Source organism: Grammomys surdaster, unplaced genomic scaffold (assembly GCF_004785775.1).
Source record: "Grammomys surdaster isolate TR1022 unplaced genomic scaffold, NIH_TR_1.0 194, whole genome shotgun sequence".
Classification (NCBI taxonomy): domain Eukaryota; kingdom Metazoa; phylum Chordata; class Mammalia; order Rodentia; family Muridae; genus Grammomys; species Grammomys surdaster.
Genome location: NW_021604639.1, coordinates 2,618,437 through 2,646,402, shown reverse-complemented (window position 1 = coordinate 2,646,402; position 27,966 = coordinate 2,618,437). Strand labels below are relative to the sequence as shown.

Genomic DNA, 27,966 nt, shown 5'->3' with positions numbered 1-27,966 from the left:
GCCTTAACTGTCCAAGAACCCATAACTATTTTTTCCCATTCTTGGATTGAGTGAACCCCTTCAAAGAGCTGTTTTCTGGAGTTCTATGATCTCTAGGTTTAAAAGATTTGGTTCCCCTAGATTAGCTTAATATATTCCATGAAATTGGTCTGTAGAATGCCCACACGGATAACCTTATTACACCACCTTCATTTTAAAGAAGCATTTCCCTAGTCCTTATGATACAAGTGTACTTTCTAGATTATGCCTTTCATGGGAAAAACTGAGTCACATGAATATTCTTTCTCTTTTAAAGAAATGTTCAGAGTTGAAATTGTTTTCCAATTAGTAAGTGCTAAAATTATCATGGTGTGTATTTTGTTTTAAATACATTACACATTATTTATTGTGATTTAAATTTATTTGTTCATTTAATTGTAATTTCCTTACTTCAATGAGCTATCTTAATTATACTAGGAGTGATAAAAAAAGCTAGCAAGGTTTAGGATATAGGAGGACCCAAGAATTGAAATAGAATTGAAACAGACTGAAGAATGTTAAAGACGTTATTGCTGTAAGTCAATGAAAATGCTAAAATATAAAGTAAACTAAAAAGATAAAGGGGAAGGGAACTAGAATCTATATCCATAGTCTATTTCTCCATATACAGAAATTTATTAATGTCATTAAAATAAAACCTTCCTCCAAACAATCTCACAAGAATCTACAATGACACTGGAATGTAATTTTGATGAATGTAAAATGGGAAAAACTATTTCTATTATTTAATTAGCACACTATGTTCCATAAAAAGAAAATTGTTCTAAAGCATCATCAAAGAAAAAAAAATTTTTTTTTTTTTGAGACAGAATCTCACTTTGTAGCCTGGCTGGCCTGAAATTTAAGATATTCTCCTGCTTATACTCCTGAATACAAGTGAATGTATCACATACCTGTTCTAAATTCTTCTCACTGACATAACTGTCAGTTTAAAATTCATCAAGAATTCAAATATAGCTTATAAAATCTGCTATGAATTTTATTACCTTTTTGCTTTGGTCTGGAAATTTTAGGTTTAATTAAAACCCAACAGCATTATAGAAATACACAAATTAATCCACCGAGCCTTTATATAAAATGCTGAGTTTATTCATGATATGGTTTTCAAATTACCTCATTTAAAAGTAACAGCTAACAACAACCATTTTAAAATACACTGATGATTTGAAAACAGGTACAACATGAAAATGAAGACTCCTAATTTTAAATAACTGCCTTACTATGAATTTTCCTTTTAATATTTTTTAGTTCAATTCTGGGTGAACCAAGATGGCCTCTTTATGTTTCTTTCAACAATCCTCTTGCCCTGATCCTTTTCTGACGGTTTCTCTCCTGTGTACAGCACCACAGTCTCAACCGAAGGAGCTTTGAAAGGACCCCCCTCTTGAGCCCATATTTGTTGTCTGATTTTTGTTGTCTCCTGGCGTACTTTCTCATAGCAATAGCCACAAAGGACATGTTTCTGCTTCAGATGACCACATTCAGGGCAAATGTCTATATTGTTCTTTAAAACAAAGAAAAACATATTAATAACAGGCAACGTAATACATAATCACCAGCAAGAACATGCTGACATTGTAGCTTTCTGAGAATGTTCACGCTACATGAGACTATGTACTATCTAGTTCAACAATTAAAACAGGAAAAGTAGAAAAAAAAAAGCAACACTGAGTTCAAATTAGTAAGAAAATTAGGACTAGAACTCAACTTTACCAGTCCAGTAAATTTTTATTCCTATGGCCTAAGGATAAACTATTCTCAAATTCCTTTGTCTAGCCTCTGGCTTGAGTAGAATATTTTCATTATGAGTTTAGTGAATTCCACATTCAATATTAAGAGCATAGTCAAGAAGTTTGGAGATTTTTCAGAAGAATTGTTTGTAAAGATCTCATCTGACTTTTGAATTAACAGCTCCATCAGTCCTCGAACTTCAAATACTAAATACCCAACAAAGAGCCCGTCAACACGATGGGGTGATTCATTAAGAGTGTCTTAAAACAGGGCTGGAGAGGTAGCTCAGCAGTTAAGACCACTGACTGCTCTTCCAGAGGGCCTGAGTTCATTTCCCAGCAAACACATGTGGCTCACAACCATCTGTAATGGGATCTGATGCCCTCTTCTGGTGTATCCGAAGACAGCTACAGTGTACTCACATAAAAATAAATAACTAAATCTTAAAAAGGAAAAAAAAAAAGAGTATCTTAAAATATTAAGGAAAAGTTAGATAATTTATCAATCCATGATGAGCCAAACAAGATGCTAAGACTGATTTCCTCTGCTACATAAATATAATACCAGGTTACTCAGTGTTAGACTTGAGGAAGAGAGTGTGTATGTGCACAACCCCCTCCCCACATACATTACCTTAATTTTAATAAGGTTTCGAGGGTCTCTTCTCCTACATCGGTTAACTTCGATGGTGCGTCTCTTTTTGGGAGCTGCCATCCAAAAGATACTATCTAAAAAGCTGGAATTCTCGTTATTTTCACTGGTATCATGTGCTAGCTCTGTGAGGATGGATGGACTCTGGACTGCTAATGCTGGTGCTATAAAACAAAACAGATACTGAATCAACTTAGAGTTCCTAAATCAATATAGATACTATTTTCTCTAACAGTCAACATGTATAGTGTCACTAGACATACAAACCTATAAATTAGATGTGTTTGTGTCTATATGTGCACATGTGAAGGTCAGAGAACAGCTTTCAGAGTTAGTCCTCTCCTTGTATATTAGTCGTGAGGCTAGAACCCAGGTCTAGAGACTTAGCAAAAGGTCCTTTACTACTGAGCCATATGGCTGGCCTGACATAGTTCTGAATGTTAAACACAACAAACATTAATAATAAGCCCCAGCTATTAATATATCCTAAAGCTCATACAAAAGGCAATTTAAAATAATTCAAATGGGATGCTTTATTATTACAACCTACCACAGCAGCTGGTCTACTATGTATGTAATATGGCATACTGTAGTGTACAGTAATCAGAGATTCTCTACATTCACTTTGACCATCACTGAGAAGACTACAATGGCCATCATCTGTATCATACCGGCTTGAGCCATTTAGCTCCCTTATCTTTAAACCTGTTAGGTCCCTAAAGCCATTAAATTCCTCCTTAATGTTTAATCTTGACCTGTGTGCTAAGAAAAGGAGATTTATTATTTATGAGATTATCAAGTGTTGCTTTTGGTTTTGTTTTGGAGACAGGGTTTCTCTGTGCACTTTTGTTTTTCTAAATTGCTTAGGTCACTTCTTTCCCTTTCTTTTGTTCTTCAGGCTTGCAAATGTTCGCTCAATTCTAAGGACTTCTTACCACTACATAAACTATCCTAGCACAACCCTGAAACTCCAGAATCAAGTTGAGGCAGGAGATCAGCAGCTTAAGGGCAGACTGGACAGTGGATAGGAATGTTGTCTCACTCCCTCCCCCATGCCAAAAACAAAAAGAGTAGAAGCTTTCTATAGGCATTCTTTCTCAGCTGACCTGAAATAATGCTACGAAAAACAGTCGTTTACAACAGCTTTGGACTGCTGGACTGACCTTGGAGCTTTCTCAGTCTATTAGATAACGAATGGATTGAAATGATTATTTCAGGTAGCACATGGAGACAATTATTTATTATACTGCACTTGAGATATAAGAACATATATCTCTGTCCAAACTGTTTGGGCATTACTTCTGGGATACGTTGTAAATAACAAAGCAATTTAAAATTTAACACCTAAGATACCAGGAGCTTGAAGCTAGCCTGGGTTATATAGCGAGTTCTAGAACACCCTGGCTACAGAGACAGTCTCAAAAAAACAAAAAACCACAAAAAAAACAAAAAACGAAAGAACGAACGAACCAACCAACCAACCAACCAATCAAAAAGTGCGCTGTTTCTGTCCTACAACCCGGAAGCCCTCACCAACCCTCTTTCCACGAACTCTCTCCTTACGGACCCCACTGAGGACTGGCAAAGCCGCTCCAGGTCTGCTGCAGTTGCCGCTGTAGCAGTTCCCAGCACATCTGGAGTGGTCCGGGACGCACCCGCCATGGGAGTGACAGCAGCAGCAGCGAAGGAGCCATGTTCTTCAGAAGAGCGGGACCTGGGCTAAGAGCATGCGTAAGTCCGCCCACTTCCCCGCCTCCGCTCTCAGAGCATGCGCAGGCCACCTGGCGCATGCGCACGGGTCAAAAGCCGGCTGGGATCCAAAAACTCCAACTTCCAGCTGCCCCTGGGCGCGTCTGACTCTCCTCCAATCAGAGCAAAGAGAAAAAAAAAGTTAAAGGAAGCAGACTTATTGCGCATGTGCGTGGCTGTGTTCCGACTTTCCGGGTAAAGATGGCAGAGCGCGGTTACAGCTTCTCGCTGACTACATTCAGGTACCCGGGGAACCCCAGGTTCAATGCATCGCAAATCACAAGAGCGCCCCAGACATGGTCCCGTGTGTCGGATCTTGCCGGTGTTTGCGCAGGAACGCGTGGTGATGGAGCTGGACTCGTAGCTTTGCAGAGTCATGTTCGGTGCCAGGCCTGGGCCCTGGCTGAGGCGGGCGGTGTTGGAGGCTGAGGGACTGGAGGGCCCAAGCCAAGCACTGGCTCTTCCTCTCTAAAATAGAAAAAGGGTGCTTTGAGATAGTCTTATTTTCAGCTGTTCTATTCAGGCCCAGGATTTCCTTACTGACCCAACTAGGCCTGAGCGAGAGCTTCGGAAACCCTGACTGCTGGTGGGACGTGTGAGACGTCGTTTTTCTTTGGGGGAAATCCTTATTTACTGTTAAATTTGAGTTTTAGTCTCGGTTTAGCAACAGTGTACTGTGAAGCCCCTCACTGCTTTCGGTTTCGCCAATGCTCCTCTAGAAGCTTAAGTACAAAATGAAGGAGCTGATTTCCTGTCAAGTTTTCGTGGCTCACGCAAACTGATAAGCTCTATGTTTTATTTGACCCATTAAAACTTTGCTTTAAAACGATTTTTAGACCCTTAGGTTTTGGGAGAAAGAGTTAAAGAGTTAAATGTATTTTCTCAGTGCATTTAAGGGGAACCATTGTTCTCTGTTTAAGAAAAATCATCACGGATGAACTTAGACAAAGGACTGTGTTTTCACCATTTTCTTAAGGACTGACAACTGAAGGCAGCCAGGATCTACCTGTTGAATATAACTGTAACTAGTAGTGGTTTTCCATTACCACCTATGTATAATGAGTTATAGAGGAGCCTAAACAATCAAGGTTGTCCACTAGTAGCTAAGTCGGTACTCAAACCATGTTGGTTTTGAAAACAGTAATTAATATACTTTTTGTTACAATATATTGTCTTTCTTTTGAGAAGTGCCCTCTACAGTTTCAAATAAGAAATTGAGTTTTGGAATCTTTGAATGAATTCCACTGACTTCCTTAGCTAATGATTTCATTATATAATTGACAGAGTCTATTAGTGCATGCTAGTCACTTATATTTGTAAACAAAATAAATATGGTCCTGAATAGTTTCATTATAGCTGAGACAAATGGACATAGATCATGAGGGACTGATTTTTTTAATTGTTATTATTTAATTTATTTTGGTGACAGAATTATTGGTAACCCAGGCTGGCTTAAAATGGCCATTAACTAAGGATGACTTTCAGTTTCTCTTTCTGCCCCCACTTCCTCTGTGATGGGATTTTAGTAGTGCACTCCCATACCTTATGCTGAGTCATGCATTCTAGGCAAGCACTCTACCATAGGCGCTACATCCTCAGCCCTTGAGTCTTTTATAACAAACATCTGAATGTTTTCACAAACACATTTCTTTATTATAACAGACTATTTAAAAAGAAAAAGACAAGGTTTAGCTATTTAGGAAGAAAACCTGGAGTCTACTGGAGTGAGTTCTATACATGTGTTCCTGGAGATTTTATGAAAGAGGCTGTGGGATTCATGAGTACAGAAGCCCCTTGATTACTCGGTATGCTTGCCTGAAGTCAAGGTCAGTGAGTGGTAAACTGAGGCAGTAGTAGGATGCTTTGCCAATCAGAGATGGGGAAAACAATAGCAACAAAACACAGGAAAGAGAATTAGTGCCATTCTTGGGTACTCAAGTCTGGTAAGCTTAGTTTCCAAACACCTTCAGGGTAGATTTCAAAGGCTGGGAGGTTTGATTAGTGAGGTTTGGCCTATGTCTTCCTTCTGTCAGATATGCCTGCAGTATTTGAGAATGTGTGAACAGAGACAATGCCTTTGTTTCTTTTCCAGCCCATCTGGTAAGCTTGTCCAGATTGAATATGCTTTGGCTGCTGTAGCTGGAGGGGCCCCTTCAGTGGGAATTAAAGGTAATTCAGTGTTTCCTTCTTTTCAGATGCTTGCTAATAGTTACCTGAAATAGATGCATGTGCATAATCTTAACAATCTTTTTGTTAATTTAGAGAATTTTGAAGTAAAAAAAAACCAGCATATGTACATAAAATAGCACATAATTCTTATTGATCTTTTTGTTAGATTAAAGAATTTTGAAATTTCAAGAAAATAGTATTCAGCACAGTAATGTAAATTTTAAAGCAAATACAGCATTTTAATCTATTGTGATAATTCATAAGTAGTTTTTTCTTCAGGAAACTAATATTTTTTCATTGATTCTGTTTTCTCTGGAGTTTTATCTTCTTTATAAAAGGTTAATTATGAAACATCTAAAGATAAAATTACTGTGTGTTCTAGTATCCTTATAGAGAAATTTCTTATCTGTATTAGAAGAATTAACTAGATGAAAACCAATAAACCTGAAAATATTGAGAGAGAGACTGGCTGCTACTGCAGCTGTGGGGATTTTATTTTATTTTTTCGGTGTTGTGTAAGAATCTAGAAAAAGGTTTTACCATCTAGAGAAGGCAACAAATTTGAGTTTAATGAATCTGTAAGTAGAATGCTAATGAAGAATACAATATATTAATCTTTTTTCCTTCCTTTTAAGCTGCAAATGGTGTAGTGTTAGCAACTGAGAAAAAACAGAAATCCATCCTGTATGATGAAAGGAGTGTACACAAGGTGGAGCCGATAACCAAACACATCGGCTTGGTGTACAGTGGCATGGGCCCAGATTACAGGTATGGTATAGTGTTATGATGTTTTCTTATCATACCGTCCTAATTCTTCTTTGGTTTCTCAGAGTCATGGCAGCCTAACGATAGCTAAGTTTTGTTTTCCTGTAAGGGTTACTTTATGGAGGTTGATCTTGTGATAATACATGGTTGTAAAACGGGTGATTAGTTACATGCTAAAGAGAGACATGTGCTAAGTTTGTATAGTATGTTCTGTTAGAAGAAAGTTGTGGGGGATTTAGTGGAGTGTCAAAATTTTAATTATTTTTTTTTTTTCTATTGCCTTAGAGTACTTGTACACAGAGCTCGGAAACTTGCTCAGCAATACTATCTTGTTTACCAAGAACCCATTCCCACAGCCCAGCTGGTACAGAGAGTAGCGTCTGTGATGCAGGAGTATACCCAATCAGGGTAAGTTACTTTTATTGCTTGAAGAAATGCATTAGGAATTTGAAGAAGAAGAAGAAAAAGATAGTGTAAAAGGAAGCAGGTAAGTAGAAGTCTTATTCTTTCTGTATTTGCTGAACAAATGAAAAAAAAATAACTGTTATAACAATTGTTTCTGGTTTTGACTTAAAATAATTTCTTAAGGTAAAATTTGGCAATATGTGGTGATATACACCTATAAACCTAGTATTCGGAACACTGGGGAGGTAGATAGCAAATTAAGGCAAATTTGGGTTGCATAGTTACTGTCTCAAAAGATGAAAAAGGGAAAAAATGTGTTCTTATCCAATATCAGACTTCAGCATTTGATTTTAAGAAAGCCCTTTGCAGGTGTTCTTTGTAATTTTTTAGTACTCAATAATTAGCTTTTTAATCTGAAGTGACTGTGAAATATGAAGACAGCAATAACATTTTAATTCCACTATTCTTTTGTTGTTTAAGATTTATTTATGTATGTATTTTATGTATATGGGTATTTTGTCTTCATGTATGTCTACGTACACCAGAAGAGGGCATCAATTCCATGATGATCATAGACTGCAGTTAGAGATAGTTGTGAGCTATCATGTGGGTGCTGGGAATTGAACTCAGGACCTAAGGAGAGCAGCCAGGGCTTTAAAACTCTAAGCATCTCTCCAGCTCCCCCAATATTCTTAAATCATACTGTTAATGAAATAGTGTAAAGGTAATTGCTGATAGGGAAGAGACATTTATTAAATGTTAGTATATGCTTCTCTATGCTTAGATAGTAATACCATTATTTATAATTGTGTGCTTAGTCACTTTGTGTTGCTCTAATCCTGGGCCAGGTTTATTTAGACCAGAGGTCTGCAGGTCCAAGGACATGGTTCCTAGTTATTACATGGCTGGAGGTCACACTGTAAGAGGCCCACAGTAGGGTGGCCCACTCCATAGAAGCTAATCCACTTCTCCAAGACCAAACCTACTTTGAGAAAAAGCATTAACCCTTTTCTAAGATGGAATCTGTAACCTTTGTATCACCTCTTGAAGACGCAATTTTGTAATTATGTTGCACTGAGAATTAATTTCTGGTAAACTTTTAGGAACTAAACCCTTTGATTTGGGTTTACTGCTGTCCTAACAGTAATAAAGATAATTCGTTTTATATTGGTTCGTTTAGAAGTTAAAGAAGTCTAACTCAGTTTACTTGGTAATTATTTTCTTGTGAGTATATATAAATTCTTACTTTATTCCGAATCATTTTTGTTTCCTTCCTATAGTGGTGTTCGTCCATTTGGTGTTTCTTTACTTATTTGTGGGTGGAATGAGGGACGGCCATATTTATTTCAGTCAGATCCATCTGTAAGTATCATAACATATATTTGAAATACTTATTAGAATTGTTTTTTATACATGTAATAAAAGTGGAAACCATAAAACTTTAATATTTAGTAGTACTTTCCTTCTTTTTCTCTTTTTTTTAAAGATTTGTTTTTATCTTGAGTTATGTGTATTCATAATATGTGTCCGTGGTTGTGTGCATGTGACTGACTGCAGGTGCCTGTGGAGGACTGAGGAGTCAGATCCCATGAGGCTGGGGTTAGCATTCAGATCCTCTCTGAGAGTAGGATGTGCTCCTAGTCCTGAGCTAGCTCTGAAGCTTCTTGCTTTTTTTTTTTAAGATAGTAGTACACATTTGTTTGCTCATTCATCATTTTTATAGTGCTGTCTTTGATAAGCTGTATGATATATTAGTTTTCACCCTTTTTTGGTCATGTTCATTAGCATGTACTAGAATCTGCATGTACTAGGTCTCTTGAACTCTGTTACTTTGTGACTCTGTTACCACTTCAGTCAGATGTATAATAGGAGGCCAGTGTTAAAGTGTTTGTCATCAATTTGATGACAACTGTGACTGCCTTGAATATGCCTCTTATAACAATGTACAAGGTGATTATGTAATAACTGTCTCTTGATTGAGCTGTTTTTTCTAAAGCAGAAAGTTGATATCTGGATCTGGGTTTATTCCACATTGTTCCATTTGCTGTGAGGAGAAGCTTAAGAAAAAGTTCAAGGTTAAGAAGTGAAGTTTTGTTTATGATTTACTAGATAATTACAAGTTCTCTTGATGCAAGCCTTATAATCTTATCTTATAAATTAAAATGGCAAAACAAAAGTAATCAAATTTTGAGGCCAGCTGTCAGCTTCTGAAACGAATGGCTGGTCTGCTATTGTGCTGTCCAGCCAGTTGAGGAAGGCAGTCCCTGGGGCAGTGTTCACCCTTTGCTGTCCTTTTCTATACTGACGCTAAGAGGATATACCCACGTGATAAGCTTTCCTCTGCAGGCATGTTTGGTTTTCCCAGATGGTACAGGTAGGGCTTCTTAAACATTCCACTTGCCACCCTTTTCATCTGGGAAAGTAATTGTAACCATGGTAAGTAGAAAATGGGTACACAAGTAAGATACTGACTGACAGTAAGTCACAAACCTATCTGAAAACAGTTCTTTGATGTACATATACTTTTACCTTTTATTGAAAACAGAAGCAAATTTGCATAGTAATGAGATAGATGAGCTTGTTTATTTTTACAGAAAGAATTAAGTCTTTATAGAATATTTGAATCTGCAGGATCTTGGAGTGTCAGCATTTTTCAGAGTTGTTTAGATTTTATGTTTGTCAATGCTAAGGATAGATAACACTTCACATAAATACTTGCAGAAATGTTAGGAAAATGCTTGGATTAATTAACCCCAAATCCAGAACTCGTTTAATAATTCTTTTTATGAAACTCAAGTCAACAACCCAAATAACAATTTTAAAATTAAAAAAAAATTCTAACAGTGACATCTAGGCTGAGGAATGATGATAGGACAACAGTGTCCTTTATTTCTTGTAATAAAATCAGTATTTTTCTATAGAAGCACTACCCCTTGACCTATGGTAGTCTCAAATCAGTGTTGACTAGTGCTGTGTAGCATGATGTCATAAACCGTGTAGAGTGCACATGCACTTTCTGAGGCAGACTGTGGGGATGTCACTTAGGTAGCGTGGGAGTGAGCTACCCCAAAACACCTTGGGTTCTTTTCACATTGATCTAATTCTTGATTGTTAAATATTTAGAAACCTTTTACCATTGCCAAATTTTTCATGACCCATTAAAATATTCAAAGATTCTGATATTTTCAATAAAAATCCATTTCTGTTCAATAAAGATGATGAGAGGTCCTTAGATTTCAGGATAGTGTGATACAGTTTAGATGCATTCATTCCATTAAGCTAAGATACTACTTTTAATATTTTACTTTAATTCCTACTTCTGTTTATCTTGCTTTAAAAGTATATAATAATTGCGCTAACCCATTGTTATCTGTTTGGTGAGGTTTGATATGTATATGTATGTGTGTATACATGTATAAATACCAAAGTAAACCATTACCAGAGTCATTAACCTAAGTTTATTCCTGGCTCTTGTTTTTTGTTTTAGAGCCTTTAAACAAAACTTATTCTGTCAAATTGGCATTCAGTTTCAATAATCATGACTTTAGAAGTTAGAGACCAGTTAGAGTTAAACACAGATACCAAAGTAATACAGTTGTGTGAATGTTTTAAAATGTCTTTGTCTCTCCTGATTAGGGAGCTTACTTTGCCTGGAAGGCCACAGCAATGGGAAAGAACTATGTGAATGGGAAAACTTTCCTTGAGAAAAGGTAGGCTTCCCAGAATCAGGTTCTAGGGCAGACTGATCATGTGAATTCCAGAATTCTTTGAATGGTTAATCTCCCAGATCTAACTCGTTCATTGCATCACTATATATTTCAGTTTTGTTAGCAATAAAAGAGAAAACATCCTAATACCGTGTTTTCTTAGTCTTCAATGAAGTTAGTGGTAATATTTCTTAAGGATATTGTCCAACCTTGTATCATTTTTTAAAATATTTATTTGGGGTTGTTGGGAGTAGTTGACAGAATTTGTCCATGTACCCTTGGCTCTGAAACTTGCCGTGTAGACCATGTTGATGTCTGACTCACAAGGTTCCATCTGCTTCTGCTTGCTTGTGTTTGCAGTCCCAGCAGTTGTGAGGATAAGGCCAACCTGGGCTATAGAGTGGGCTCTGGTCTGGGCTACGCTACAAAATTAGGGCCTGTTTGAAACAAAACAAAAATTGTGAGATCAGTAGTTGGTATTGAACAGATCACATGATATGTGTATTTTCTAAAGCAAGAATGAAGTGCTGTGTAACATTTGCTGTCAGTGCGGACCACAAGCCACTCTTACTTATTTGTGGTGATATTCTGAATTCAGTGTGCTTACTATCCTCCAGAAGTCTTTGATGTTTTAGACAGAGTATTTTATAGCTGAGGTGTAACACATGATGCTTCTCTATATGATTTTCGTGTAATATTCATGTTAAAGTTATTAAAGATCTTAGACTTTTAATCAATGTGTAACCTCAGTCTTGATAAACCACATTAACTTTTACCTGTTAATGAGTCTTTAGCATGCTGTTTTGTAACTTACAATATAGTATGATTTTAGCAACAGTTTGACTTTTATTATAGTATTGCTAAAACAAAGTGCATTTTAATATTGAATTTTTTCTTAGTGTTAGAAACTCAGTAGCAAGTGTCACACACCTTATTATTTGGGGATGGCTGTCTCATTGAGATGGTTAGGGGATACTTTTACAACTTAGGGTTTTTAGGAGAGTTAGATTTTTTAAAAGGATTTCATGTTTTTTTTTTCCTGCCCTTTTATTTAAAATAACCATGAAGAATCTAAACAGTGCTATAATGTTTTTCAATTTTTTCTTTAGATATAATGAAGACCTAGAACTGGAAGATGCCATTCATACAGCCATCTTAACCCTAAAGGTTAGCTCAGTATCCACCAACTAGATTTCAAATGGTTTTCCTAATGAACTGCTTGTGAAATTGACCGTTATCCTTTCCTTCTAAATTAGGAAAGCTTTGAAGGGCAAATGACAGAAGATAACATAGAAGTTGGGATCTGCAATGAAGCTGGCTTTAGGAGGCTCACCCCAACTGAAGTGAGGGATTACTTGGCTGCTATAGCGTAATGAAGATGTGCCCTAACAATCAAGATCTCACACGCTCTACTTATTCATGTTTAAAGTATGTTTTGTTTGTGCAGACTTATTTCTACATGGTTTAATGGATTCACATTTTTAAAATAATAATCATAATAAATACTGTTAAAACCAATTTCTAGTTTTTAAGACCAAAGTTTACACATACTTCTTTCTTACTTTATCACAGTTGACTTTTGGGAATTACACTACAAAGTAAATGGTAAAATTACTCTGATTTTCATATATTTTTCTTATTAGATCTCATTGCCCCTTTTACTACCAAATATACCTATGTTTCCATAAAAGATGATTCTGGTTTTTCACACAGATCATGACTTTTGGGACTGGAAGAATCTGTACTTTGATAAATTCATGAAACAGGCTAGGAATGTGTTAAGCTCCTTCTGGGTGTGGCTCGGCAAGCCATGGGGGCATTCTGCAGTTGTGCTGTAGTGATGGAGTGTCAGACAAAAATGGTCTCCCCTAGGAGACATGTGAGTGAATAAATCATGGTGTGCTGGATCCTGTTTGTTTCTGCGTCTCGTGTAGGTAAACTGTTGAAAAGGATTCCCTAGATTATGGTAGAACTTAGCTTAAGGGTAAATGTAGATAGTGGTAATATAGCTAAGGTCAGAGCTGCATCTCCCTCACTAATGAGAGAACCTTCACTGTAAACAGGTCCTTAGAAGCGAACAAGTAGTTGGGGCATTTAAACCCATTTCTTTTGTGGAAGTATGATGCATGATTTTAATTGTTATTTCCCTCAGGCACCTTAGGGTAAAAGACACTTGTACAGAATAGACTGTTTATGAATGTCATTAGCAATATGAAGAAGTAGGCAGGCAGTTCTATGGTTTAAATGTAATTGAAAAGATTTTGATCAACATTACATAAAATTTAGAAATATTTTTGACAAGATGTACTGTTTTGCTACTTACTATGAGAGTCCATCCATATGTTACTATGAGGAGGCAGTAACATTTTAAGAGATGGGAAGGTGGCACCTTGACCTGGAGTTATTCATGTATTTATTGTGTATCTGTGGTGTGTGTATGAGCATGTGTGTTTATGTGGGTGCCAGTGATGTGGAGACTAGAGGTTGATGTTGGGTGCCTTCTTTCTGTACCTTATATACTGGGACAGGGTCTATCACTGGAACCCAGAGCTTGCCTGATGACTGAACTAGTCCAGCTCGTTTGCTCTGGAGATCCGGTCTCTACCTTCTGAGTGCTGAGACTAAAGGCTGCAATTCTTGTCCCACGTTTGCGTGGGGATTATGTATCCATGCTCTAGTTCTCACATTTGCACTACAGGTGCTTTAGCTGGTGAGTCTTACCCTCTTCAGCGTCCTTCTATTTAAGATGTGTGTTGAGGTACTAGATGGCTCATTGGTTGAGAGCAGTTGTTGCTCTTGCAGAGAATTTGGGTTTAGTTCCCAAATACTCACATGGTGGCTCATAATCATCTATAGGTCCAATTTCAGAGGAGCTGAAACCCTCTTAACCTTTGTGGGCATCAGGTAAGCACATATGCACAGATATACATGCAGATAAAACACAAAATATTATAAACATAATAAAAGGTGTCTTGAGAGTATCAGTCTCTAGATATGCCTTGGTGTGAGTCCAGCACAGTAGTAATCATAAGGTTAAATTATCTGACTGCAAAGAAATTATAATAGTGGTTCTCAATCCGTAGTTTGCAACCCTCTTGGGAGTTTAAATGACCTTTCTTAGGGATCTTCTAAGACTGGGAAAACATTTACATTATGATTTATAACAGTAGCAAAATTACAGCTAAGTAGCAACAAAAATAATTAGGAAGCCACAATAAATTTAATTCAGCCACTGAATTAAAAGATTCCCCCCCATTTTGGTGTGTGTGTGTGGTGTGTGAATGAATTTGATATTGTTGAAAAGATTGGGATTTCTGTTAGCTGCTATTTAATTTGTTCAAACTTCTGATGTCCAATATTAAAAAACAAAACACAGCAGAGGATGCTGAGTGGTGGTTGCACAGGCCTTTAATCCCAGCACTTGGGAAGCAGAGGTAGGTGGATCTGAGTTCAATGCCAGCCTGGTGTGCAGAGTTCCAGGACAAGGGCTACACAGGAAACCCAGAAGAATGTCAACATTTATAAATCAAGGAAAGAGGAAAGTAAAGGTATATAAATTTAAGACAAGGAAAGTGCAAATAGTGCAGCAGAAACATTAGATTCAGGGTCAGCTATATTCTGCTTCTCTTAAATGGAAAGCTGCCTACAACTCCATTCCCTTTGTTGACAAGACTAGACAAAAGAATTCTTTTCATTGACCTTGACACTAATCTGTTCCCCTTTTGTCCTAGTTCAGAGACTCATTCTTTGATGTAGGAACTCATTGTATACCTAAACATTCTTAAACTCAAATCATTTTAGGCTTGTGGATTTTAGTTTCTTTTTATCTTGTGTATTACAATGTTCCCAGTATTCATAGCTTCTCCCAGCATTTGGTTCAATTTGTATCTGGAAGGCTTGTCTCAAATTCATTACCATAAATTTTGTTTTGCAAAGTTACTAGTAAACATGAATGTTCTTGAAGTTTACATATATTGGGGAACAGGAAGTAGAAGGGAAGAGTGAGGAGGACTCTTTTATAATGGAGCACTGGGCTCTTTAAGGAATTTTTGTATTTTCAATTGATTATCATAGATAGAAATTACTGACTCTTGGTACTTAAGCTCACCCACTTTCCTGTCAGTGTTCGAATGCTTTTCAACTCCTCAATCCTAACCTTTGCCTCACTGTGAAGCAGAATAAAAACTGATACTCAGTGGGAGGGGTTGGTACTTTCCTTGGATTAGAATTTTAGTTCTCTACGACTCAGTCCAATGGCCCTTTCTTGTCTGTGACAAAATGCTTTTCTCTGTGGCCTTTGGAATTGTCTTTTGTTTCACAATGATTTTATTTACCTTGTGGTGAGTTTTTACTTCCCAAATTTGTGTGTCATCCTCTTGTAGGGGCCGTGCTAATACTCTCTGGATCACTTGGATTTTAGCCTAAAATGTGCTGCCAAAAGGAGCACGGTTTGATAAGTTTCTTAGTGGTTATTGGACTCAGCGCCCAAGTAGGTCCTTATTAAAAAATTTTTTATAAGTATTTTAGTATATTTACATTTTTCTTTTTACTTTTCTTGATTATGGACCTAAAATTTGGTTTTTGCTGTCTTTCAATCCTTTTATATACTTCTCAGTCCACTGATGTTTAGCATATGAGATGCTGCCATTACTTCAAAGAACTGTTTCCTATTTGTGCCTTCAGCCCTTAAAGGAACAAGCTTCTTATTTAAGGGCCAAGGTAATCAGTTATTTGAAGGTTCCAGTTACAAGGTACTTCTTAAGAAAGCATGCTGTTGTATGTGCCTTCTCTGTCCTCCAAATCCAAACAGAAGGTCTGGAAGTGTTGAGTTTATGTATGAGTCTGGTACCTACCTATCTTCTTGTAGATTGTGAATGTCATATTTCTTTGGAATTTCTTATTTACTGTTTGAAGGGAAAAGGTGGAGGGGATGGGAAATGGAAGACGGGCGCATTGGAGGAGCAAGGAGGCGAGTGACAACATTTTAGTCAAAAACTTCACACTTCCTAATGGTGCCTATCTTTTGTTGGGCTCCCATCTGGCACCTGTTTACCTATATCACCGTAAACTTAATTTCTGGGGAAGGATGAGGAATGAGCTGGCTGTACTGGATGGTAGAGAAGACTCTGGTATGTTATTAATGAAGTCTTTTAAGTAATGTTTTTAATTCTGCCCCTCATCTAGACTCCTGAAGTTCCAAAGCCTTTCTGGAATTCGTGCTTGATAAAACCTGGCAGGAGTTTGAGGGTTTGCTGGAGGCATTTACAAGGGTTGTTTGTGTTTAAATAATTTGTCTGCGTCTCAGGCGCAAAATACATCTATATACCCTTTAGTTTAGAACTAAATAAATTAGTGTGTAATGTGTTTGGAATAGCGCTGACTGCAGCGCTATTTTTTTTTATTTTATTTTATTTTATTTATTTTTTTTAGTATATTTAAAACACCGAATGAGATATTGCTCCTGTCTTAAGATTTTGGTAGTGTATGTGATCTGAGTTACTTCAATCCTTAAAGCAGTGCTTGGGACAAGGAGCAGGATACAAGAAAAACACGACAATTGAAGTCTAATATTTACAATTAGTTTTGCTTTCTCAAACTTTTTTTTTTTCTTGGTAACTTTGGACACTCGGCAAAATATCCACAGCCCCTGAAGCTATGCAGTTCAATGCCCTGTTTACAAGGACAGCACATTTAAAGGTTCCTTCTATGTAAAATGGACAGGATGATGCAACTAAAAATGCTTCCGAGTGGCGTTTGGAACCTGATGGCTCTCGATTTTTATTTTGCTAAAAATACCCAAACCTGAGACACAAATCTGTTTCAGCATCCAAGACTCAGTGCAATTGAGACCCAACCCTAGACCCGCACCTGCTGGCTGGGAGCTCAGGTTTCCGTCATTCTGGTAGCAGAAGCCGGCTGCCCTCAACAAATATGGTCGCTGTGGTGCCGCCTGGGACTCAAACTCAAGCTCACCCGGCCGGAACCACGTAATGCCGGAGGCGGGACTCAGCAGGCGGAGTGCCTCTCAGCAGAGCAAGGTGAGGGCTGGCTGGTGAGCTGTCCCTGCATACTGCCTCTGTGTTCCCTCGCCATGTGCGCGTGGGGTCTGGCGCTGCTGGTGAGGACCGGGGACTGAGGGAGTGAGTGGGGAATAGAGGGAGGTGGAGAGGGAGGGCATGGGCCGCGTGTCCGGGCAGGAAGGGTCAGGTCTGCGTCTTCCCTACTCTGGCCTCTAAGCACTAGGCCAGCTGGAGCCTACTTGATCCGGACTTGTTGGATCAGGCCCAGCTGTGCAGGTGGACGGACCGAGATGGGAACCATACTCACGGAGAAGCACTTCGCCCCTGGCTCTCACACCTTGTCATCATAGTTCTACAGCCAGGCTAGCCATCTGGTGTGTTCTTCTGAGTCTTTCCAGCTTTTCCTTCAGAATGGGAACAGGAGGCCAGTTGTTTGACCCCTTTGTTCTGTTAAAACATTGCTAAATTGACATCACATGCAGAAATCTGACAGTCTTGACTGCTTGACATCTAAACTCTGGAAATCAAGAGGCAACTCCTTAAAAGACTGTCAATCCGGGCGCGGTAGTGCCCACTATTAATCCCAGTATTTGGGAGGCAGAAGAAGGTGGATTTCTGTGAGGTCAAGGCCAAGCTGGTCTACATAGTAAGTTCCAGGACAGCCAGGGTTATATGGAGAAACACTGTCTCAAAACAAAAATAAACAAGCACCCCCCCCCCCAAAAAAAAAAAACCCAACAAACCCCAAGCAAGAAAACAAAAATCATCTACTGAAGGAGTAAGAGGTGAGAGATCCTAGTATGGCTAGTTTAGGAGAGACTCTTGTTTGGACAGTTTGTGGATTTTTAATGTTAAGCTGTTGTTTTTACGTTTAAAAAATCAGTTCTTTGAGAACTTCATATCATATGTTTGGTTCATAGTCACTGTGGATGCCCCAAGTAGTCCCATATCCACCCCTCCTTCAAGACTGCTTTGTACTACCCAAATAGTCTCGGATGTGTGGTCTTCCACTGAAGAGTGGGGGACATAATAGAGCCCACATTCCTAGAAAAAACTGTCTTTTCCTCCCCCAGCAGCTCAAAATTGTCAATAGTTGCCTGGGGGATTGTGGGTCCAGTTCCCCTTTCTATGCTGACTTGGGCTTGCACAGGTTTGGTGCCTGCTGTGGCCAGAAGAGGCTTCATTGTAGTCGTCTACCACCACCTTCCTTCTTTTCACGATGATCCCTGAGCTTTCTGAGAATAACTGATGTGTGTTACATATGTCCCTTTTAGGACTAAGAGTTATATGTAGTCTTTTAGTCTCTGCACTTAGGCCAGTTGTGGGTATTAATAACTGTTAATAACCATCTACTGTAATAGAAGCCTCTCCATTGAGGGTTGAGAAATACAGTCATCTATGTGGATAGTAATAAGTCAGTTTTATACGGTCTGTCTAGCAGCAGAAAGTGATAAGCTTTTTACCCTAGAGCCTATGACTTCCCAAGCATAGGTTCTTAGCCTAATAATGATGCCAAGCAAGTATGGGTTTCATCCTGTGGACTGTCTCTTAAATCTAAATGTTGTGTTTATAAAAAGATGAAGAGGAGAGGAATATGGATGTGTAGTCAGGTATGGGGGAAGGAGGTGCCTCCGTGGGCTGAGGCATCCCTTCCCCCTGAGGGTATAGTATAGAATAGAATTTATTCAGGGCATGGGGAAGGGAGTTGAGAGGGTAGGAGAGAGAGAGAGAGAGAGAGAGAGAGAGAGAGAGAGAGGAAAAAGAAGAAAGAGGAGGAGGAGGAAGAGGAGTTGGCTGGCATGAGCAGGTGGAGAGAGGGGGAAGGGGAACGGAGAGAGAGGGGAAAGAGGACAGAGGGAGATCAAGAAGGCAAGAGCAAAAGTGAGTGGAAGGGGTAAGCAGCCCCTTTTATAGTGAGTCAGGCATACTTGGCCATTGCCAGGTAACTGTGGAGTGGAGCTTAGACAAAATGCTAGCACCAACCATAAAGTGGCTTGTTACTCCCATAATACTTGTGCTCCTAGTGTACTGATGGGCATGTTTTGCCAGGCCAGTCATAATTGTAACTCCAAGGATTCATAGCTAGATATTATTGTAGATTGCTTTTCTCTTCTGTTAGCCTGCATAATACCTTGCAGAACTATGAGAATTAGCCGGTAGGGATGAAGCTTCTAGGTCTGTACGAGTTCCATTTCTCCGTGGCCTATGATGCAAATTGCAGTAGGGTCTTAACCATCAAGTTCTAGATGGATTGGCAGTACCCCATTATGTTTGGATATCTATGGAGCCTCGATGACCAGCAACGCCAAAAGATAACCCATTTCTGACACTGGGAATTTTATTTGTTAGCCTCGCATCTAGTAGCTACATTGTTTTGCTCTGTTGTAAGGTAGTTCCACTTTAATTCTTAGTGTGTGTGTGTGTCTGTGTTGAGAGGTCCTTAGTGTTACTTCTCCTTTCTACACTTCCTCCTCTACCATATTCTTCACACTCACCCCAGTTTAGCCATTCCTGTTCCATTTAACCCTTTTCACCAGTGTGTTTTCTTTCTTCCCTTAAAAAAAACCCTCTCTGTGACCTGTTAGTAATGTTCTGATCTCCATGGATATGTTTTCAGTTCTTTATACATTTTAGACACTAACTCTATCAGGTGTATAGATGATAGATATTTTTCCTATTCTGTGGGCTGCCTCTTTACTCAAGTAATGGCCATTTTTTTGCTATCTAGAAACTTTTTTAGTTTCAAGTTTCACTTATTAGTTGTTGTTCTTAACCTCAGTGCTATAAAGATCTTGTTCAGAAAGTCCTTTTCTATGACAATGGCTTCTAGTATGTTTTATACTTTTTTCACCTCTATCAGAGTTAAGATATCAGGTCTTAGGTTGAGGTCCTTGATCCAGTTGGAGTTATGTGTAAGGTGAGAAATGAGGATCCGGTTTCTTTCTCCTACATTAGCTGTTCAATTTGACTAGCACCATTTGGTGAAGATGCTTTATTTTCTCCAGTGTGTTTAGTTGACTTCTTTGTCAAAAATCAAATGGCTTGAGGAGTTCATTTATGGGCCTTTATTTTCCATTGATCAATGAAGTTTTTGTTGTTGTTTATTTTATTTTGTTTTAAATAATACTATGCTGTCGTTGTTACTAGAGGTCTTGTCCTAGTTAGGGTTTTACTGCTATGAATAGATACCATGACCAGGGCAACTCTTATAAGGACAACATTTAATTGGGGCTGCTTACAGGTTCAGAGGTTCAGTCCATTATCAAGGCAGAAACATGGCAGCATCCAGGCAGGCAGAGTGCAAGAAGAACTGAGAATTCTACATCTTCATCTGCAGACTGCTGGCAGAATACTGGCTTCTAGGCAGCTAGAGTGAGAATCTTATAACCCACACCTATAGTGAAACATCTATGTCCAACAGGTCATACCTTCTAATAGTGCCACTCCCCAGGCCAAGCATATACAAACCATCACAGGTCTGTAGTATAACTTACTGAAATCTGAGATGTTACCTTCAGCCATTCTTTGTTGTTTAGGATTGTTTTGCTATCCTGGGTTTTTTGCAGTTCCACATGAAATTTAAGATTGTTTTATCAAGTTCTGTAAAGAATTGTTTTGGCAAGGTGATGGAGAGTGTGATGAATATAAGTAGTTTGCTGTTGGTAGGACAGTCATTTTCACAATAGTAATCCCAGCAACCCTTGATGGTCTTTCCAACTTCTGGTATCTCCAATATCTTTTTTCATTGTCGAAACTTTTTTTTTTGTTTATTTAATTAAATTTTTCTCATACAGTTTATTTTCATCATAGTCTTTCCCCTCACAGACATGCCTTCCCTCCACTCCCATCTAACTTTATGGTCTTGCCTTGGAGTTTGAATGGTATACAAAGTGTCACTCCATTGAAGAAAATGGATATTCCCTCTCCCGGCAGAAATAAATTGCAAATAGCTTCTTGCTAAGGGGTGGAACTTTGTGCCCTTCTCCATGACGGTTTTTTGTTTTGTTTTCTGGTTTGATTTTATGTAGGTCTTGTGCATGTTGTCATAGTCTCTGTACTGATAAAGGTTAGGATTAGAGATACAGTCAACCTTCTGTGGGAGGTACTCAGTACTTTTCCTCAGGCAGTAAGTACTGGTGGAATTGGCGATATGAGTCTTGGATCCCTGCCCCGAGAGGGGTCCAGAAGACAGGAATTCATGATCCTTAGATGAGTCTCAGGAGTAGGTAGAGTTTTTTTTTTTCTAAGATTTATTTATTTATTTTATGTATATAAGTACACTGTAGCTATCTTCAGATACATCAGATGAGGATCCTCTTACAGATGGTTGTGAGCTACCATGTGGTTGTACTCTTAACCGCTGAGCCATCTCTCCAGCCTAAGGATTAGGTAGAGTTATTAGTTTGGGTCTAATGCCCCTCCCTAGAGAGAGGTAGTCATGTTTTGGGGATGGGTGTAGTTGGATTCATGGGCCTGGTGTCTGCCTAGAGGAGTGACCAGGTGTGCACATCAGAGATGTATAGAGCTGGCTAGGGTGGGCATAGTTGAGTTAGTAGGGGAAATGTAGCATATCCATGGAGTAATGGAGGTGAGAGGGCTTTCAGGAGGAATGGATGGGGATAGTGGCAGGAGTTGCTAGCTCCCTACATGAAGGAGGTATATGGGACAAGGTGCTGGAAGGCAGGCAGGACACTTGCTCCTTAGGCACGTTGCAGGAATGAATGGAGTCGTTGGTGTGGATCCTTGGTTAGGGGGTCGCTTGTAGTTGTAGGTACCATCTGATGCCTGCCTGCTGGAGAGACCAGATGTAGGCAGTAATGTGAGTGGAGTTGGCTGCAGCGGGTGGGATTGAGGTGGGGATGGGGACAGTCTAGGCTCCTACGGGCAAGGCCTTTTGGCAGGGATGGGTGTTGGGGTTCCCCAGTTGGAGGAGTGTATGAGCAGCTATTTTAAAGCTTTAATCTTGATGTTTGGAATCTTAAAATTTTCAGTAGTTGGATAGTAAAACTAATTATTGATAGAGATACAAAACACATTGCCAAACTCCTGTTTTATTTCATTTTGTTTATTTCCTGACATAGGACATGGTGTGGATCCCATAGTCTAAAGAAGTGAACGTCTAAGCAAGTGTCAGAATCCAGCACATTTCAGGAAGAGCTCAAACGTACAGCTTTGTTTAGCTGTCAAAAGGAGAGAGGCTTTCCCCAAATCCCATACACTGAAGCCCAGGTTCATATTCTCAAACTTCATAAACACTGTTGCTAGACTGGACTTTCTAATCATCCTAACAGTAGCAGACATTGACATTTGCCTCATTTTTTATGAAAGGAATAATGCCGTCAGCATGTCTGCACACTCCATGCTCTCTGAAAGAATCACCATGGCCAAGGAGCTGATCAAAAGAGCAGAATCACTTTCTCGGTCAAGAAAAGGTGGCATAGAAGGCGGTGCAAAGCTGTGCAGCAAACTGAAGGCAGAACTAAAATTCTTACAGAAAATAGAGGCTGGGAAGGTAGCTATTAAAGAATCTCATTTACAAAGCACAAATCTAACACACTTGAAAGCCATTGTGGAATCTGCAGAGAACCTGGAAGAAGTTGTTAGTGTTCTTCGTGTTTTCGGCTACACGGATACCTTGGGAGAAAAGCAGACTCTGGTGGTGGATGTCGTAGCTAATGGAGGTCATACTTGGGTCAAAGCCATTGGCCGAAAGGCTGAAGCACTGCATAACATCTGGCTGGGCAGGGGCCAGTACGGCGACAAAAGCATCATTGAACAGGCTGAAGACTTCCTCCAGGCCAGTCGACAGCAACCAGTGCAGTATAGTAACCCTCACATTGTCTTTGCATTTTACAACAGTGTCTCCAGCCCCATGGCAGACAAGCTGAAAGATATGGGCATATCTGTAAGAGGAGACATTGTAGCGGTCAACTGTCTGTTAAATCACCCTGAAGAATTCCAGCTGAGCGAGAGTGAGTCAGATGACGAGGGCCAAGAACTTCTGCAGGTGACAAGAGTAGACCGAGACAATGTCCTGGCACATGTTGCCTTTCCAACAGAGATCAAGGTTGATGTGTGCAGAAGAGTCAATCTGGACATTACCACTTTAATCACATACGTCTCTGCCATGAGTTATGGAGGCTGCCACTTCGTCTTCAAAGAAAAAGTGCTCACAGAGCAAGCGGAGCAAGAGAGGAAAGAACGGGTTCTACCTCAGCTGGAAGCATTTATGAAGGACAAGGAATTGTTTGCCTGTGAATCTGCTGTCAAGGATTTTCAGTCTATTCTCGATACCCTAGGGGGACCTGGGGAGAGAGAGAGGGCCGCTGTACTAACTAAACGAATCAGCGTGGTGCCAGACCAGCCTTCTGAGCGTGCCTTGAGACTAGTGGCAAGTTCAAAAATTAATAGCCGTTCCTTAACAATTTTTGGGACAGGAGATACCCTGAAAGCCATCACAATGACTGCCAATAGTGGTTTTGTCAGAGCTGCCAACAACCAGGGTGTTAAATTCAGTGTGTTCATTCATCAGCCTAGAGCACTTACTGAGAGTAAAGAGGCCTTAGCAGTGCCCTTACCAAAAGACCACACCGATGATAGTGCACACTAATGCTATCCTTTAAGTGTTGTCATGGAAATACATTATTTATACCAAAGGCTGGCCTTCCCATCTATAATGAGAGAAAAAAGTTTATAGTAAATATAATATTTAGAACTGTTTAAGTAGAGGTATTTTGTGTTTCATCTATTTAAGGTCTATAAATTAGAAAAAAACCCCAAGAGACAGTCTTATTTATCTCTGCGTTACATCGCAGACTACCTTGTAGCAGGTAAGGACAGAAGTACATCTACGCTAGGCTTTTAGCTATCTTGTGATGAATTTGTTTGCCTCAGTAGGGCTGCAGCCCCCACTACAGGTAATCACATTTTATGGGATATGGCTACATGATTCTTGAATTCATTAAATACCTGGAGAAAACTCTGAGGCCTGTTTTTCATTGTATTATATTTGTCAGTCGATTAAAGGTGGGGGATAATAATTATTCCAGACCCTAAAGTCACTGCTTGTTATTAGTGGAAAGAAAATCCTAAAAAAAATTTAAAACTAAAACTAATGCTAATAAAAATTTTAGAACTTAAACTAAATCTAAAATTCTTACAGAAAATAGAGAATATTTTTAAATTTCAAAATTTTAAAAAACAATAGACACAGCCTGGTGGGTATGTTTATAGAGTTTAGAATGCATATGGAATGAAAGTGAACTTTGATCTGTTGGGTCTCATTCATTTATTGATATACCACTTGTCTTAGCTGGGATTACGACTGCAGCAAGTTGGAGAGGAAAGGAGGATCTCTTTGTCTTACATATCCTGAGTCACAGTCGATTGAGGGAAGTCAAGGCAGGAACTCAAGTTGGGTGGGACCTGGAGCAGGAGTTGATGGAGAAGCCATGAGCTAGCCAGCACACCACTGTAAAAACAAATTAGTGTTCCTAAGCTCAGCCTAGAACTCTGAAGGTATACATTAATATGAACAAGTTGAAAATGCATTTTTTTTAAAACTCAGATTTTATTGTTTAAGTCCAAACAACCCATTATTACAAGCATTTGAATTATTAAAAACTACCTTTCCTATTCTGTTAGCCTTAGCGAGTGATAATTAATTACATCACTCAGGAAACGGTGATGGAGACAGTGAATGAGAGAGAGCTGCAGGCAATTAAAGGTAAGTTCTACGACTACAGTGCACTCCGTACTTTATCATTTGCAAGAAAACAGATTCACGAAGTGAGTATATATTTTCCTAAAAACTGAGAATCTGAGTGTAGCATTGTCTTTACTAAGGAGTTAGTATTGGGGTTTGGGTATTAGCAGCCGATACTGTGCCAGCTTTGCTTGAGTTACAAGAAGGGAAACTTGGGTTCAAGCAACGACTTTGAGATGAAGTTTGGTTGTCAGGATCTAGAAACACTAAAATGAATGCGAAATTAAATGTAGTGGCACTTCTCTGGGAAGAGACTACTAAACAGATTTCCCTCAGGAAGAGCTGAATTAAATTTCAAGTTTACTGTGGGGAGGTATTGTCTAGTTGTAGAAACGAAGTTTACAAATTTGAGTACCTATTTAAGGGTCTGGTTCTCAACTTTTGGGTTGTGGTTTCTTTGAGGTGGGAGTTGAACCACCCTTTCACACAGGTTGCCTAAGAAGATTGGAAACATATTCATAAGAGTGGCAAAATTATACTTAGGAAGTAGCGGTGAAAATAATCTTATGGCTGGGAGTCACCACAGCATGCACTGTATTAAGAGGTTGTAGCATTAGAGAGTTGAGAATTACTGATTAAAGGTGTTAAAGCACTTAGTACCAAACATTATTAGAATATTTTGCTATGCAACATCAGGTAATTATGAGGAACACTTAGACTGAATGGAGGTTAAAATGTAAATATAATGTATTAAATTATATTGAAAGTACTCTTGAGTACAAATTAAGGAAGTAATTTTTGAACTGGGGTCAGAGGTCAAAAGGGATTGATGCTTGATGCTTTCACAGGTGAAACCTTATAAAGTGTGTAAATGAAAAAAAGTGGTCAGAGAGTGTGAGCATGAGGGCCTGGTAGTAGACTAGACCAGAGAAATGGAAATTTTTAAAAGGTAGTCAAGATTGGCTTAAGGTCATATTCGATCTCTTAAGAAGACAACAAAAAGCTGTGGTATGAAGAAATATATTTTAAGGAAGATGTGGCAATAACTGTGGCCAGTGTAAGAATATTGGGACATATAGATGCATGCTTTGTTCATAGCATCACTCACGTGGTGTTAAGATCATCTAGTATTTATTGAGGGTCTGCCATCTGCTACCTGGCAGAGAGGAGGGCTAGAATATAAAAACACTTGTATTTAAGAAGGGAGCTTGCTGTTGCTGTCTTCTGGGAATCAGTTCCTAGGAACTTGGAATCCCTGTCAACTAAAAAATTAACAGCCATGGCATTCTGAAGAAACTGCTGTCTGAAGTGGCCTTATCTGTGGCTCAACCAAACACCACTGTCTCCAGGCATCCAGAATTACAGTTTTAACAATCTAATAAATTCAAGAAACAGATGTGGTCCTTTAGTGAGGCACTAGGCCCTGGAATGTAACAAATTGCTCTCTTTGAAACTGTTCTCTGCAGCCTACCCCATACACCAAAGGCTTAAGTTGACTGAAGAGATCAATTCAAAGGTAAAAAATGATGGGAATTACAACAAGAATGTCCAGTTAAATAGCCAGTTAAAACCATGTTAGAAAGTAAAGCAAATGTCTAAAACATTGTGAAGGTGAAGATAAACAAAAATAACCCATGGTTGTACTAGGAAAAGCGATAGTGTTGCCCAGATCCTGGACTAAGCACTCTGACACCAGTGAGCATGGAAGGAAACGGCAGTGGTAGATTGAAGCCACAGGAGCTCCTGAAAGGCCTCGATGCCGGACACAGGTTGTATTCTCATTTTATACTCTAAGCCAGTGGTTCCTAGCCTTCCTAATGCTGTCACCCTTTAATACATTTTCTCGTGGTGACCCTCAACCATAAATTATCTTCATTGCTGCTTCATAACTGTAATTTATGTGATTTACCAGTTATGAATTGTAATATAAATATCTGATATGCAGGATATCAGATATACAACCCCTGTGAAAGGGTTTTGTTCAACCCTCAAAGGAGTCATGGCCCACAGGGTGAGAACTGCTACTCTAAAACCACAGGGCACAGTAGCAGTCAGCAGCCTGTGAAGAACAATGACCCATTGTTTCGGCTGTTTTTCCAGGTCATTCTGTTGTTGGTAACAAGTAAAGTCATGCTTGGCAAATAGGCAGTGTTTTAAGTAAATCACTAAATAAATCAATAAACTGCTATCCAATAATGGGTCTTTTCAGTAGACAAAAGTAAACTTATGTTTAAAAATCACATTTCTAAAAAGATAACCTAAAATGTTAAGTATTAAGAACTAACTTGAGGCTGAGAAATGGGGGTTCAGGGGTCAGCAGGTAAAAGTGCTAGCTGTGCATGCCTGAGAGAGTTTGATCTAAGGACCTACATAAGCCAGGTGTTGCTGTATACACTATAGTCCCAACCCTTCTACAGAAAGATGAGAGGGAGAGACAGAAAAATCACAGAAGCTCACAGGCTTCTCATCTTGGAGAACAGCTCAGTAACAGGCAACAGGAGACCCCTTGACTCAACAAGGTAGAAGGTGATAACTCATTCCCAGAAGTTGCATTATGTCCACTACACTTACACAATGACATGCTTTTACACACACACACACACACACCATACACATACAATTCAAAAACAAAATGAAGAAGAAATCATTTCCAAATGAGGTGTGAGGAAAGAGAATAATGCAGTCCATATAGGAAAAAGTTAAGTCAAAAGAATTCCTAAAGAAGCCTAGAGATCAAAGAGCAGGAGGAAAGAGAACCTCACTGCGAGAACTTTGGAGAAGATTAATGATGGGTGAATACACTATTTTGGTAAGTTTAGAAATGCCATTTTACCGTGCAGGACTGTACTCCAAGCCAAATCATTGCCATCAGGTGTTCTCGTCCCAGTTAGGCTTGGTGACTGTTGATTTCTCATAGAACGAAGGAACCAGGTGGGTCATGGGATCCTCACTGGAGTATCCATCCAACCCTCCCAGCCAGTTGGGTGCAATCCATGCATGCCCTGACTGATCTAGCCTTGGAGTC

At 39.1% G+C, this 27,966-nt stretch overlaps 3 protein-coding genes and 1 non-coding gene across 5 annotated transcripts; 2 read left to right on the top strand and 2 right to left on the bottom strand.

Moving 5' to 3' along the window:
* Positions 1-1,000: 1,000 nt before the first annotated feature.
* Mrpl32 (mitochondrial ribosomal protein L32) lies at positions 1,001-4,146 on the bottom strand. Its single transcript, XM_028769906.1, has 3 exons — positions 3,989-4,146; positions 2,404-2,585; positions 1,001-1,543 (listed from the first exon to the last, which is right to left on the bottom strand). Exons 1-3 carry the CDS (start codon positions 4,113-4,115, stop codon positions 1,289-1,291), a joined length of 564 nt encoding a protein of 187 aa, XP_028625739.1. The 5' UTR covers positions 4,116-4,146; the 3' UTR covers positions 1,001-1,288.
* Positions 4,147-4,344: 198 nt separating this feature from the next.
* Positions 4,345-13,123, top strand: Psma2 (proteasome subunit alpha 2). The gene is made up of 8 exons (XM_028769850.1): positions 4,345-4,412; positions 6,263-6,339; positions 6,975-7,107; positions 7,390-7,512; positions 8,790-8,871; positions 11,146-11,219; positions 12,326-12,383; positions 12,473-13,123. Exons 1-8 carry the CDS (start codon positions 4,372-4,374, stop codon positions 12,587-12,589), a joined length of 705 nt encoding a protein of 234 aa, XP_028625683.1. The 5' UTR covers positions 4,345-4,371; the 3' UTR covers positions 12,590-13,123.
* A 2,430-nt stretch (positions 13,124-15,553) lies between these two features.
* LOC114623244 lies at positions 15,554-15,663 on the bottom strand. The gene has a single exon (XR_003711739.1). It is a non-coding gene; the product is annotated as a U6 spliceosomal RNA (small nuclear RNA).
* Positions 15,664-17,220: 1,557 nt separating this feature from the next.
* On the top strand, positions 17,221-24,221 carry CUNH7orf25 (chromosome unknown C7orf25 homolog). 2 transcript variants are annotated; one of them, XM_028769896.1, is made up of 2 exons: positions 17,221-17,334; positions 22,318-24,221. In XM_028769896.1, exon 2 carries the CDS (start codon positions 22,581-22,583, stop codon positions 23,844-23,846), a length of 1,266 nt encoding a protein of 421 aa, XP_028625729.1. In that variant the 5' UTR covers positions 17,221-17,334; positions 22,318-22,580; the 3' UTR covers positions 23,847-24,221. The 2 variants fall into 2 exon arrangements, with proteins under 2 accessions (XP_028625729.1, XP_028625730.1); XM_028769897.1 differs by having other exon boundaries at positions 17,275-17,334; positions 22,565-24,221.
* The last annotated feature ends 3,745 nt before the right edge of the window (positions 24,222-27,966 follow it).

What these genes read in the sequence shown, in the direction of transcription:
- CUNH7orf25 (XM_028769896.1), top strand. Translation starts at nt 22,581, where the DNA reads ATGTCTGCACACTCCATGCTCTCTGAAAGAATCACCATGGCCAAGGAG.
- Mrpl32 (XM_028769906.1), bottom strand. Translation starts at nt 4,115, where the DNA reads ATGGCTCCTTCGCTGCTGCTGCTGTCACTCCCATGGCGGGTGCGTCCC. An exon ending in CTTTGCCAGTCCTCAGTGGG is followed by an intron (nt 2,586 to 3,988) that starts GTCCGTAAGGAG and finishes TTTGTTTTATAG; the next exon opens with CACCAGCATTAGCAGTCCAG. An exon ending in GAAACCTTATTAAAATTAAG is followed by an intron (nt 1,544 to 2,403) that starts GTAATGTATGTG and finishes TTTGTTTTAAAG; the next exon opens with AACAATATAGACATTTGCCC.
- Psma2 (XM_028769850.1), top strand. Translation starts at nt 4,372, where the DNA reads ATGGCAGAGCGCGGTTACAGCTTCTCGCTGACTACATTCAG. An exon ending in TATTTCAGTCAGATCCATCT is followed by an intron (nt 8,872 to 11,145) that starts GTAAGTATCATA and finishes TCTCCTGATTAG; the next exon opens with GGAGCTTACTTTGCCTGGAA. An exon ending in CAGCCATCTTAACCCTAAAG is followed by an intron (nt 12,384 to 12,472) that starts GTTAGCTCAGTA and finishes CTTCTAAATTAG; the next exon opens with GAAAGCTTTGAAGGGCAAAT.